Genomic DNA, 13,182 nt, shown 5'->3' with positions numbered 1-13,182 from the left:
TTTTTTTTTAGGGCGTGATGGGTGATGCTGGAAGAGTTGATGTGGATCCTGTTGTGATGTAACGGATTGTTTTGGCGTGTCAGGAGAGAACGATGTTGGACTAAAGGTTATGTACCAAGGGAGAAAGTTGTGCATGAGTCACTCCTCGTTTATTTTATTCGAGCAATTCTTTAAGTTTTACTGCAGGTTCTTCTTTTTTCGCGGCATTTATACACTCATACGCGAAGAGCAAGAGAGGGTATTATGCTTTGAGGCGCACAAGAGCCAGCGCGTTCATATGTGTGTGTGTGTGTGTGTGTGTGTGTGTGTGTGTGTGTGACAGACAGACAGACAGACCCCTTTGCCTTCTTTCTTAACATCTGTAAATGACACACACAAATAACCTTACACTGCATACCAAAGAAGCATTCTGAGTCCTTATAGAGAATCGTGGGTCAAGAGTACTTACGGCGACATTACGGACATATTTGGTCGGTGTTCCCGTGTGGTTAGGAAGCTCACACTACACCCTTTTTCACTCTAACTCACTCTTACTTTATCTAAAGCTTCTATCTCTCCATCATTTTTATTATGACTCATAGTGGTTCGCTTTTACTTGTGTTTCACGCTGTTTCTGTCTTGTTGTTCGAGTGTCTGAGTCCTTATGTTTCATGAGTGTGAATAAAACTCTGTCTTTGTTCTGCCGTTTATTTATTTATATATTTATTTACTTGGGCCCACCTGTGCTCCCGTAATACACTACAATCATTATCAAGAGAATCATCTATGGGAACGAAACATACCAAACCTCTCTCACAGTATGAATATTAGCCAGCACAGAAAGGCGAAAAGCAGAAGAGGTGAAATATAAAGCCAACTTTACTCCTGGGCAGTATAAAAAATCTGAAGGCCCGTCCACGCTAGCGGACAGTGACTGGCGGGAATGAGTGAGAAGTCCGTCACCGGACAATTTGTGGCAAGTTTGACGGGCAAACCAGCGGTCAGTCCGTGCCCGCTGTTGAGTGAAATCAGACACTGCCCGGTTTTTTCACTCTCTGGTGTCTTTTCTTTTTCGCAAGTCCTGCAATTATTGTGCTATACAGTGTTATTTTTCTCGTACGAACTGTGGTGGCCATTGTCATACCGCACTCAGGCGCTGCGGACTACCTACTCACCGACCACCTACTCCTCACAGTTTGGACTCTGGACCTTGGTTTGGACATCACAGTCGTGCCCCACAGACTGCCCGGTGCGGACACAGTCCGCCAGTCACTGTCGGCTAGTGTGGACGAGACTTTACGAGAAAGGCACTATACGAGAATGTCAGTGATGCCAGTTCCTGAGACCGGCTAAACACACAAACTTACAAACAATCGTCATTCTAGAGCAAGATTTTTGTTTTGTTTTCGTTTGCTTTATCGGGAAGAAAAAATACAAGGAAAGACTTTATGGCCTCTTTTCTTCACCCTTCCTGAAAAAATTAACCATAGTTATGATAGGACTTGATCGTAAATTTGTATGTGAATCCAGTTTATTGTCAGTGTTCGGTACAGACACACTCACGGCAATAGACTGTGACCTTGGCGAAGCTTACACTCTATCATAATATTAGCTATAAAAAGGGATTATGTTCAACAGTGACGTCAGTTACCATAAATCTGATCTTAGTTGTGTGCGTTAAAATCACATTAAATGGATGTTAAAACAATAATAATAGTAGTGGTAATAGAAAAAGTAGTAGTAGTAGTAGTAGTAGCAATGTTCTAAGCCATCCAAAGTTTCCGAAAGAAAGGTAAGTCAGTGTAAGAAATCTTAAACCACTATATTGAGAGAGAGAGAGAGAGAGAGAGAGAGAGAGAGAGAGAGAAATTCCTTGAATGTTATCTAATCAGGAGGTTAAGGAGGAAGTGACAGCGTGAGAAAGCAACGTTATTCGGTAGCCTGTCTTTGCATTGGCCTTGCTCCCTACAATAATATACTTTTCGATGCGGGAACACTAAAAGAAGCGGCCCGTCCCGGATATCCGTCCTGTGTAACATTATTGCACTATTTTCTTACCCAGGAAAGGCTAGGTTAGATTAGGCTGTTTTCTTAGTATCAGGTTAGGTTAATTGGATAAGTTAATTTGTTAGGTTAAGTTAGGCTAGAGTAAAAAATAAGTAAAAAGAAAAGATTACGTCTATTATCTTTTGCTCTGGCTCTCTTCAGGCGATTTTATTCAGCTGAAGAGAGATTTTTCAATGTAGGGGGTTTCATGCAGCGTTCATCAACCCCTCCAGTAACAGATGCCTCCGGTAATCTATTTAAAAAAAAGAATGTCTGCAGGGAGACGGTAAATGTAAAGAACGTCCTCGGGCAGATGGATCCTAGTGCCGAATATCACTGGATTCTCACTGGCATAGAAGATTTCGTAGCACCACGTCCCTAGCGACTTATCTTGCAAACTAAAAAATGATAAGCAAAATAAGTCGCTGAGAAGAAGACATTACGAAGTATCCATAGTCAACACGATGGCATCTATGAATGAAGAGTGATCCCAGCGAATGAATCGGCTGTGTAAAGAAAACAGGGAAAACTGAAGAGACTCATTAACCATAAGGCCTATATTTTCGTTGGTTAAGGAAGCTCCCTATCATCTATCCCTGAGCGATTTATTTTGCTTCTTACTCCTTACTATCTGCTACCGTGTCGTTTAAATCATTACAGTACCACTATTTTCATGATAAAAAACGTATAAATTGATATTAACTAGCCGTATCCAAAAATAAATTGCTAAGGAAGAGGTGTTAGGGAGCTTCCTTATTAACGAGAATACGGGCCTAAGAACGCGTCCGCACTAGATAGTTGCTGGTGCGGCCGGTAGTTTTGTCTCGCTATGCTTTAAACAAGAGGCTCCACTAAATCAGGTACGAGCCAAAAATTACGACATGCAACATCTAAACCGAATATACAGCAATCGGTCTGGTGGTAGCAGCAGTAAGATAAATGAGATTTCCGTTGTCATCAGAAGGTCAATTAATTCAAACTGAAAAAGGCAGATTCACAAACTTAAAACTAGATCCACGATTAATTTGTTATTGCTGAAAGGACAAAGAGATAAGAGTGTCGAGACTTACCATGTCTGTTGGTCTTCCTGCCAACAGACACCTAAGTTATGAGGGGGAAATGATCATAAATATAACTGTGAATTTGGGCTGAGTATATGCTTGTTTGTATGCTTTTGCTTATAAGTAATTTATCAAAAAAAATCATAGGGTCGTATAGTAGTTGGTTTTAGAGACTCCTCGGTACCTCTTCCATATTAATTATTTCCGTATATGGCACATTACTATCTTCTTATGTGTTATTAATGCAAACTACGTCGATATTAAGAAGATATTAATGCCCTTGCCAGAATATATGAAGGCATATTTTAAGGAGGAGGAATGGGGGAGACCATAGCGAATTATTCTCTCACGAGTCTTAAAAATGCGATTCAGTTGGAGGATGGGTGAAGATTCCATCGCTTTGAGGTGTAGCTTCTGAGGCTGGTGCCACGCTTGAAGAAGACATAGAAGAGGAGGAGGAAGAGGAAAAGGAAGACTTATGCTTATGCCCGTCAGCTGCGCGTGAGTCTGTCATATCACGGCTCTCACTGTTGGTGGGCTGAGTGGGTAACATTGGAGTTGTCTCTTCAGCTGGCGGTCCTTCCTCACTCTCCCCATGACCACGACCATTGGGCTCTGGCGGCAGTGTAGGAGTGCTTTCTTCCTCGCTTTCCTCATGATCCATTTTCTCAGGGTCAGGAGTAGGGCTGTGGTGGTTCTGCTGGTTGTTCGCTGCCGATTTCTGGTTGGTGTTTTCTAGGGTGTTCAGAGGCACGGCTTCAGGTGCCCCGGTAGGCTTTAGGGAGGACGAGGCACGAGAACGACCACTCTCTCTACCTCCAGAGGTGTTGGTTTGGGTTGTTGAGGGACCTTGAGATGCTGGGTGGTGCGGACCGCAGCACCTGTCCCGAATCTGCAGGATAAGATATCAGGCTTAGAAACTCTCCTTGTCTGAAGTATTTTGATCATTTGGATAATAGATTCTCCAGGTAAGCTTATTATATACCTAAAGTAATGCAGTAGATTATTTCCCGTTCCAGCATCTAAACTTCAGTGGAGAGTGGGGGGGGGGAGAATTCAAGCAAAACTCCCCTTATCTGAAGTAGTTATCTGAAGTAGTTGGACCAGTACTAATATAGAACCTCCGGACACACTTATTCAACACCTAAAGTAACGCAGTAGAGCATTTTTCTCCCCAGCATTTAAAATACAGCTGAGGGAGACGCCAGCAAGCCAGTGGTTAATCAAGATAGTTGTGAACCCTTCGAGGACTTGAATTCCTAACAAATGAACAATTTCGTCTTGTAGCAGCCTGAATAAAAACTACTTACTGCGTTTATAGTAGGCAAATGGGTGACTTCCCGTATTTTGTATGTCAAGTATTTGACAATATAAGTGAAAAAAAGGGCAATCCCAAATAAATTTAACCTAAAAAAAAAAAAAGTCTTTATAGCTCCGTATAATGCCGTTAGCTAGGACATTAACTCCTTCAGACCTAGGATGTAAAATCTATATTGTTCTTGCTACTCCTAAGCGATTTTATTCAGCAAAAGAAAGCGACCAAGTAGTGAAGCAGGCAAATGAGACTTGTCTGTAACCCCTCCAGCTTATCCACAAAGAGGAATAAAAACATGTGTTGTAATTAAATCAAGTGAAAAAACTAGTCATCGCAATAAAGGGGGTATTCTTTCACCATGAGTAAGTTTTTCTTTTTTTTATTATTCATGCAATTTTCAAAAGTTTTTATTCAGCATATGGGAGAATTCCAGAGTTGCGATGGCACTGATTAAGGTCGCATCTAACCGCTTCCTTTCATATAGTCTTCCCTTAGCAGACAGACAGACAGATGCGGGGGAGGGGGAGGAACTGACCTTGTAATAGGTACTCCTTTTGCAGACGAAGACGAGGAAGATGCTAAGTCCCTGTAGAGTGTTGATCACGTCGGTTACTATCCTGGAGGAGGGAAACGGGGAGGCAGTGAATGGAACATATAGAGAAACGTAAACAAAAATTATCCCGGCTTCTCTGACGACGCATTTCTCTATTCTTACTACCCCTAGTCGGTTTTATCAACTTGGGAGAAACCTTTAGCAGCGACGGGGATAAAAGCAAGTCTCCCTTAACCCCCTGACAGTCCGATTTCCCTCGCTTAGCTGAAAAAAATTGTCTGAAGGATGCCAGAGTTAACTAAAATAGAATGAATGAAGAGAAGAATAAAATGAATGTGAAAAGAGGGTGGTGTAAGATGGGGGAAGGGCAGCAAAATGGCTTTGGTAGAGTGATAGACTAACTAGGAGAGTGTGTGTGAGCGAGGTGGAGGGAGGGAAAGGGAGGGGGAGACCAAGGGAAGTGTGTATAAAAATAGGTCACTCTCAGGCGAATGAAGATGTCTGGCTGGAAGACTGGGGTGTCCTGAATATGAGAGATAGGGTTAATGGAATGAATGTGAAGAAGAGTGTAAAGAATGAAAATAAAGTATAAAGAATGCAAAGAATTGGGGAAAAAATGTAAAGAATCACAGGAATATAGAAAGGGAAGCAGTGGCTATGAGAGTATATGTAAGATGAGAAAATTTAAATGAGGTTGGCCAAAACTAAAGACGAAAAATGACCAAGAAGGATATATTGAATGCTAGTCCTTAAGATCGGGAGTTTTTCTGTTGGATATTATTTTCACTTCCGTTCTACTGTTATCGCTACCACGACTATTACTACCACTTCTACTACTACTGCTGTTGCTGCTGCTGTTGCTGCTACTACTACTACGACTACTGCTGCTGCTACTACTACTACTACTACTACTGCTACTACGACGATACTCATCCTCAACAGATAAGAAATACTGTACCATGCTGTGCAGCTGCCCTCCTTCCACGAGATGACCTCAGCCAGCCAAGTAACCCCCATCACCAGGAACAGCTTGAAGCACAGCCACAACCTGATGGGGACACAAAGAAATACTTAGCTTTTTTTTTTTAATAATTCAGCTCTAGTTCTGTGCAGGAGTTATACAGGAGATTGTAAACGTGTGTGTGTGTGTGTGTGTGTGTGTGTGTGTGTGTGTGTGTGTGTGTGTGTGAATTAAACACTTCTATTTTTGCGTCGCCTACTACTGGAACTATAGCATTATATTAATATATTTCATGCCAGGAAGGGTCTATAGCAAATGAAGAGTATTGACAAACTGCATTTTTCCGTACTCATGGTAAAAATTCTCATGAATTTTTTTTGCAGATAATCGCCTGTGACTGAATACTGAAATAATGAAAAAAAGAAAAAACAAATAGCTAGATATTACACAGTTAATGACCCAGATTTACATTATGTTGGCTCACCTACAGGTTTATATTTGGCTATATTTTAACCCAGGACAATTTGCTGATTGTACATTATCATAACTGTACTGGATTCTTATAATTTTTAACCTTTAGACAATACCCGAGCCACTCCTAAGCTCAATACATTTGTCTGGCTGTGGCAAGGAAATTATGTAAAGTTCTGTGTCAAATGGTTAGCACTGCTGTTACCAATGTGCCTGTTGTATCACCTTTCTCTGTTGGCCTCACGACTGGGCTTCAGCATGGAGTCGTTGGCAGAGCGACACAGTAGAACAGCCACCAGCACGAAGAAAATAAGGTTTGCCACCACCAGTACCAGCACGAACATATAGAAATACAACCATATGGATCGCCTGCCTGGAGAAACCCAAGTTAGTTAGTTCACTCAGTCAAAATAATGGTGCACTTCGTTTTATCTCTTTCACTGACACGGTCCAACTAGGCATTTCATTCAAGTTACCCCCAAATAACATTACCCAGCCAGCAGAGCCCCATCGCAGTTATAAGTAATGGAATATCTAACATGATGTTGGTCAGGATACCTTTTTTTTTTTTTAATGGACCAACTATTTACTTTCTCACAGTTGATGGATACGGTCAGGAAAAATATATTTAAAAAAGGTAAAAAGAATTGTAACAGAGAGTGTAGTTCTGGACTCTTGTGACTGAGTTCCTTAACTAAGAACAATAACTGTGTTACTATACTCTTTTTGCAATAGCCTGGCCTAAAACTGCCATCTCTCCAACATGAATGCTGAGTTGCAGGAATTGATTAACACTAGAGTATGATGCTTGACATAAAGAAGTGCATGGGAATGATGGAGAGTCATAACACTTTTTCTGCACCACTCAGCTACATGGATTATGCTGCAAAAGGACGAAAATCTGGGCCAAGTTAGAGCAATAAAGTAGAGTTACCGTAGCCTATCACCTTGCAGTCGCACAGAGTCGGTAACAGCCAGTCCACTTACTATTTGTATACTCATATTACATACAAAATACAATGTTCCATATGCTTGAGTTGCACAAGGCAGCCGTGCGCAGGAGCTTACTTGTGAACCAACAGAAATCGGTGCCGAAGTCGGGTCGGATGACGGTGTAGGTGTCAGGCAGCTCCTCCACGATGATGGCGACGATGGTAATCACCAGGGGACATCCCCACGAGTAAAGAGAGTACAGCAAGAAGCGACGGCGGATCCAAGTGCGACTGGTAGACACCGTGCGCATCTTCCTGCACAAACAACAGGGATCCCATAAACAGTCATTAATTCAGTTTGTTACTTGATCATTATACTTGTATATGATATTCTAAGTTCGACAAATTTACAAAACTCAGAAACTGACTGCATATAAAACAAAATAACCTCGTAATGGCTGAAGATAAAGTTTGTCTGGCAAACACTACCACAGTAAAGACAAATGTTAACAGAGTGTTAAATGTTATACATACAATGATGAATCTAATCAGACTAACCTATTTTCCCACATCCACAAGGGTTGCTGAGATTAAGCACAAGGCTCATTCACCTCGCAGGGGACATGAATCAATGAGACATGAGTCTATATTTAACACAGGTGCTGGGCGGTCGGATCGCCACATCACAACGCCACTAAAAGAACATTTTGCTGCTACCCACTCCTGCCCATCTTAGTCGTCTTCAGCGGCAGACTTAGGAACATTCATTTTCCTTTATAACTTATCCTCAGCGATTGACACCGACGTGTTGCAGATAAGAGTGGAAACATTTTGTGAAGCCAAGATTTCATGAGCATTTCCGAAGAGATAACACAACTGCTGCCACAGACAGTTTTATGTTCTGTTCTATGCGTCAGCATTGGGTGTATATATTGTGTTTACCTGAGGGCCCTCCAGATGTCGAAGCATATGGCACTGAGCCAGAAGAAGGCGGCCAGGAAGGATAGGTGCATGAGCGAGGCTGTGAAAATAAAGAAAAAGACAAGTGAATTAAATCTATAAAATACCTAACAATGGCAATCTCATTAAGATACGCTCTTTAGTGGTCAGATTACCACAAACATATTTCCAGTACGTAAAAGATCAATTAAAACTTTTGCTTAGATATTTGTCTCGAATGCTTTGTAGGCTGGCAGCTTGTTTTACTATATCTGCTGTAAGTCAAAATGAAGGTCAGGAGTCGACAGGTAAAGTTACCGATAGAAATGTTTCCCAACGGGGGCTACTTACAAATGTCTAAGGCTAGGCTAGTTTAAAAGGTTCCTGTTACTACCAAGTGATTTTATTCAGTTCCACACAGAAGGCTTTTGGAATGTTGACTGAAAAGTGCATGTGGAAATCAGTTTTGTTGGGGCACAAGCTTGGCACATGTGAGAACACATGACAATTCTACTGGACCTCTTTAATATGATCGATATATTAAGAGGAAATACTGCCGACCTTATTACCACAGACTCCCACTGAAGGCGTTAAGATCATACTGTATATTGAATGTTGTTTTCAGTTCAGATCTTTGAACTAACCTGTAACCCTGCAAAGCACTGGCGGCATTTTGCCCTTGGCCAGTGAGGCTACTGCTAGTGACATGTAGCCGACCAGGAGCGCCGACACCAAGGAGATGAGAGATTTGCCGTTCAGTTTGTTGCGCAGGTCAGGCACGCTGGCGTAGGTGACCAGGGTGGCAGCCAGAAAAACACACGACACCAGCAGCAGTGCCGGATATACGTAACTCGAGGTGGCATCGCACACAGGTCTGACAGGTGTTTCTTTGAAGCAAACCAGCGCTTGTGTGCGGATTACCCCATCGATCCCTCGGACATTGTCAATGCAGTAATCAGTGGGTGGATAGCGGTCTTGGAAAACGTACAGGTACCCGTCATTTAGTAATAAAAACTTATCATCTTCCTTATTGTGAGGCTCTAGCATAAAGAACATGCCACACAGAGGAAATCCGAAAACCAGCTTCATATCAACAGGAAATGAAGCATTAACGGAGAAATCCTCCGAATCATAAAATGAAGGGGTCCACAGTTCATTTGCACTGCCCGCAGATATACAGACTGCCACATCAAGAATTTCCTGTTCTTCACAGCACTTGCGTACACAGGTACTCTGATTACAGTGATTCACGTGACTTGCCATCTTATCTTCGTAACAAACTTGGACAATGTAACCTCTCCCCTCCTGTACCCCAACACAGAAATCCCCTCGCTGCTCTTTCTTCTGGGATGAAGTCGGTGACCACACTAATGACGCTTTGTCTGGTGAGTAATTGAGGAAGGTTTCTGGGTAGGTAAGATTCTTGGCTAAAATGTCTTGGTAACGTAGGCAGTCGACTTCTTCCACTTGTCCTGGTGCCTCCGCCGACCACCTGACCTCCACTCCGTCCACCATGACAGGTGGGGCCAACTCTTGGCTGGCGTAGCTACTGCACGAGAGGTCAGTGGACAGGGCTTGGCCCTGAGGGCAGCAGCGGGGCACTGATGGCGGCCACAGACACACCTCAGCAAACCACCCAATAAGCTTTCCATCATCATCCACCCAGTGCTCGATGCAGTAGAGCTGGAACTGCCGCTGTTGCCAGTACAAGTAACCGGAAGGAAGGAGAGAGAACTGGTATTCAGAGTCACGAAGGGAGTCCAGAGTGGCCAGCATATGGCCCTCAGGACACTGTGGCTGATCCACCCGCACCTCCTGGAACTGACCGGTGTCAACCGCAGTGGTCTGGTCATTATGGGGATCATATACGGCCACTTTGGTTTGTGTAGCCACACACTCGATGCTGTTCCACGCCTCACTGCCCTCACACTTACACTTAATTATTGTTGCATTATATGTTGAGGAGACAGGTTGGTTGGAGCCAATGAAGGCAGTATCAGCGACGTAATCACTGAGTTGTGGGTGGTACTCATAGTCTAACATCTGCACTATACTGGACGTTGATGCCGCTAGCACCAAGACAGTCACAAAATTTAATTTAATTTTTGACATGATTTACAGAAATACACAGTTATTACTTGAGTGTTAAGCACTAAGCAATCACCAATGAATGAATACACATTGATTAACTCCTTTATTTCATTATCATTTCCCTGCGCGTGATTCATGCAATTTGCCGTTTACGTATACAACTCAAGACAGCTAAAACAGGTTTAACATGTTCACTTAGGATCCTGATACAAACATCAATGTATCCACTTATCTTTTTTCTGCACATGAACTTAACCTCGAATCTGAGCTACAGAGCAATTTGCTGTCTGGCTACAAGCCCAGTGCTGGCTCCTGGCTCACTGCCACTCGCTGAGAGCCAGCACACCTTCAACTAGTATGTATACGATCGACGTGGACACCACCCTGAAACTGATTCCGGCACCCTTATCGCATGCGATAAGATAGAGAACAGTACTAGACAGTCCTGGTGGAATATCTGTAAGTGATTATACTGTTGATATGCCTTATCATATAAAATTATTGCGTGAATGGATGAGTCAAGTGCCAAATTGGAGCAGTGGATAATGCAAGCTATAACTGTAAACCATTAGGATGTTCTGTGGCCTAAAATATGCATGTTTATGGAGAGAAGAGAGGTGAAGAGAGAATCGGAAGCAGGAGAGGTACGAAGGGTAGAAGGAAGAAATAAGTGGTGTTAAGGTGGAGGGAAAGGGAAGGAGAGCGTGGAGGGGAGAGAGGTGGTAAGCCTATGGGAAAGGCGTGGTCTTGTGAGTGCGAGGATCTCTCTCTCTCTCTCTTAAATGCGTCGGTTTGTGTGTGTGTGTGTGTGTGTGTGTGTGTGTGTGTGTGTGTGTGTGTGTGTGTGTGTGTGTGCTGAAAGTGTATCTCTGTATATTATAATTATCCGATTTCTGTATGTTTGTGTTATCGTAACAAAACAAAAAACCACGCAACGTAGCGCAATTTTTGTTAGAGCAAGTTGCCGTTAAAATGCTCAAAGTTGAAGAATATAACAATTTCCAGTCCAATTGGGCCACCAATTCCTGAGTTGTGACTTATTTCCGGCCTTTTGATTCAAATTCATTCACATTTAGTGGAGGGAATGGATTCGTCCTTGGTCCGGCATTGAAATTATCAGCATGACAGAAGAGAGGAGTGACGTGTTTGTTGCATTCTCACTCTCTTGCCTCTCCTTCCCTCCGTATACTCCTAAAATTGTATACTATAATGCTATAGTATAATTTAGTAGAACTGCAAACACTACTATCCTCTCTCTCTCTCTTCTCAATGGATGTCCAAGCAGGATAAAAATACGGAAAATTCCTCACTCTGTCTCGCTCACAGCATGAGTAATTCAAATTTGTTACCTTTCGTCTGAAAATACGAACTGACGACATCAAGCGAACGCAGCCAAAGGTGGCCCTTAAGTAAGTGTGTGTACAATGACCCAACAACTGATCGGTTGTGTGTGTGTGTGTGTGTGTGTGTGTGTGTGTGTGTGTGTGTGTGTGTGTGTGTGTGTGTGTGTGTGTGTGTGTGTGTGTGTGTGTGTGTGTGTGTGTGTGTGCACTCTTGCACGATTGCCAATGCGACTGTGTATGAATATATAACACTGAGAGGGCTCTCCCTCCATGATAAGGGATCTGTATGCAGCATGTGTTAGGAGTGTATGCTGTTTGGTAGCGAGACCTGGGCAGTAAAGGAAGATGATATTCGTTGACTCAAATGTACAGAAATGACAATGATTTGGTGGATGTGCAATGTGTCCTTGAATGTGAGGTCTGAGGAGGTCTAAGTTTACAATGGAAGAGTTGAGAAGAGGGATGGGACTGGAATGTATTGTTTTTGTAATGAGGAGGGGTAGATTGAGATGGTCTGAGCAATGAAAAGGATGGGGGATGACAATTGGGTGCAGAAACAATAAGTATGAACACTGTAGGTAGGGCTGTGTGAGGCAGACCAAAAAAAACCTGGGACGAGGTCATAGAATGTGACCTCAGGGTTAAGGAACTGAATAGGGAGGCTGCCAGGGATAGAGCCACATGGAGAGTCGCCATTAGGTGACCATGGCCGGCACATGCAAGCATGTTGGGGCTTTTATAAATGAAAGAAAACAAAACCCTTCAAGAATCTATACTCATTTTTTTTTTATCGAGGCAAAAATGCACTTGACAGGTTGGTGATGATTGGCTGAATCAACGTTACTTCATAATCTCTTTACTCATTAGCATTATTAGTTGACATCATATATCTGAGGGGGAAATTTGGGTTAGTAAATGTTATTCGGACATGTTGCATTCAGCCAATCATCACCAACCTGTCAAGTGCATCTTTGCCTCCATAAAAAAAATTGAGTATGATGGAATAACTTATCAATCTTCCTAGTTAGTGTATGATCACTTATCAAATTTCTTTATGTAATCTGAATGTGGGCTTCCTAAAAACTTTATGTTTACTACCAAATACTGAGGTCCTTTGCCAATATGGCAACCTGGGTGACACAATAGGCCTGATCAAAGTTTTTAACGTTTATGACTGATGTGTGGCCCACTTCACTGGGCATGCTGTTGATTAGTGCTCCCTCAATTTTTTTTTTTTTTTTTTTTCTGGACACTTCTTCACCCAACAAGGATGATGATCATAATGATAAATAGCAGTTATTAATTTACATTACCCATAAGAATAGAGGAAAAAGATTACTAGCTATTACCAAGTGTCTTTCCTATGAGACAAAAGGGGTGGGAAGTGAGGAGATACGAGTACATTCCTGCTCCTTGTCTCGGAGCAGGAATGTCACACCCAAACTGCTCACCACATGTGGTGCAAACTGGTTTATTGACAGTTACCAAACT

The 13,182-nt window shown here is 42.5% G+C and overlaps 1 protein-coding gene across 1 annotated transcript; it reads right to left on the bottom strand.

Moving 5' to 3' along the window:
• Positions 1-3,441: 3,441 nt before the first annotated feature.
• On the bottom strand, positions 3,442-10,369 carry LOC145393390 (uncharacterized). The gene is made up of 8 exons (XM_080267485.1): positions 8,902-10,369; positions 8,261-8,339; positions 7,455-7,633; positions 7,282-7,287; positions 6,612-6,759; positions 5,913-6,002; positions 4,937-5,018; positions 3,442-3,978 (listed from the first exon to the last, which is right to left on the bottom strand). Exons 1-8 carry the CDS (start codon positions 10,367-10,369, stop codon positions 3,442-3,444), a joined length of 2,589 nt encoding a protein of 862 aa, XP_080123611.1.
• Positions 10,370-13,182: the final 2,813 nt, after the last annotated feature.

Source organism: Coenobita brevimanus, chromosome 24 (assembly GCF_032717465.1).
Source record: "Coenobita brevimanus isolate Jiangsu-jjx chromosome 24, ASM3271746v2, whole genome shotgun sequence".
Classification (NCBI taxonomy): domain Eukaryota; kingdom Metazoa; phylum Arthropoda; class Malacostraca; order Decapoda; family Coenobitidae; genus Coenobita; species Coenobita brevimanus.
Note: the sequence above shows the minus strand (reverse complement) of the source record. Positions and strands in the feature narration are given on the sequence as shown.

What these genes read in the sequence shown, in the direction of transcription:
- LOC145393390 (XM_080267485.1), bottom strand. Translation starts at nt 10,369, where the DNA reads ATGTCAAAAATTAAATTAAATTTTGTGACTGTCTTGGTGCTAGCGGCA. An exon ending in GAGGGCAGCTGCACAGCATG is followed by an intron (nt 5,019 to 5,912) that starts GTACAGTATTTC and finishes TCCCTCCTCCAG; the next exon opens with GATAGTAACCGACGTGATCA. An exon ending in AAAGGAGTACCTATTACAAG is followed by an intron (nt 3,979 to 4,936) that starts GTCAGTTCCTCC and finishes CTTATCCTGCAG; the next exon opens with ATTCGGGACAGGTGCTGCGG.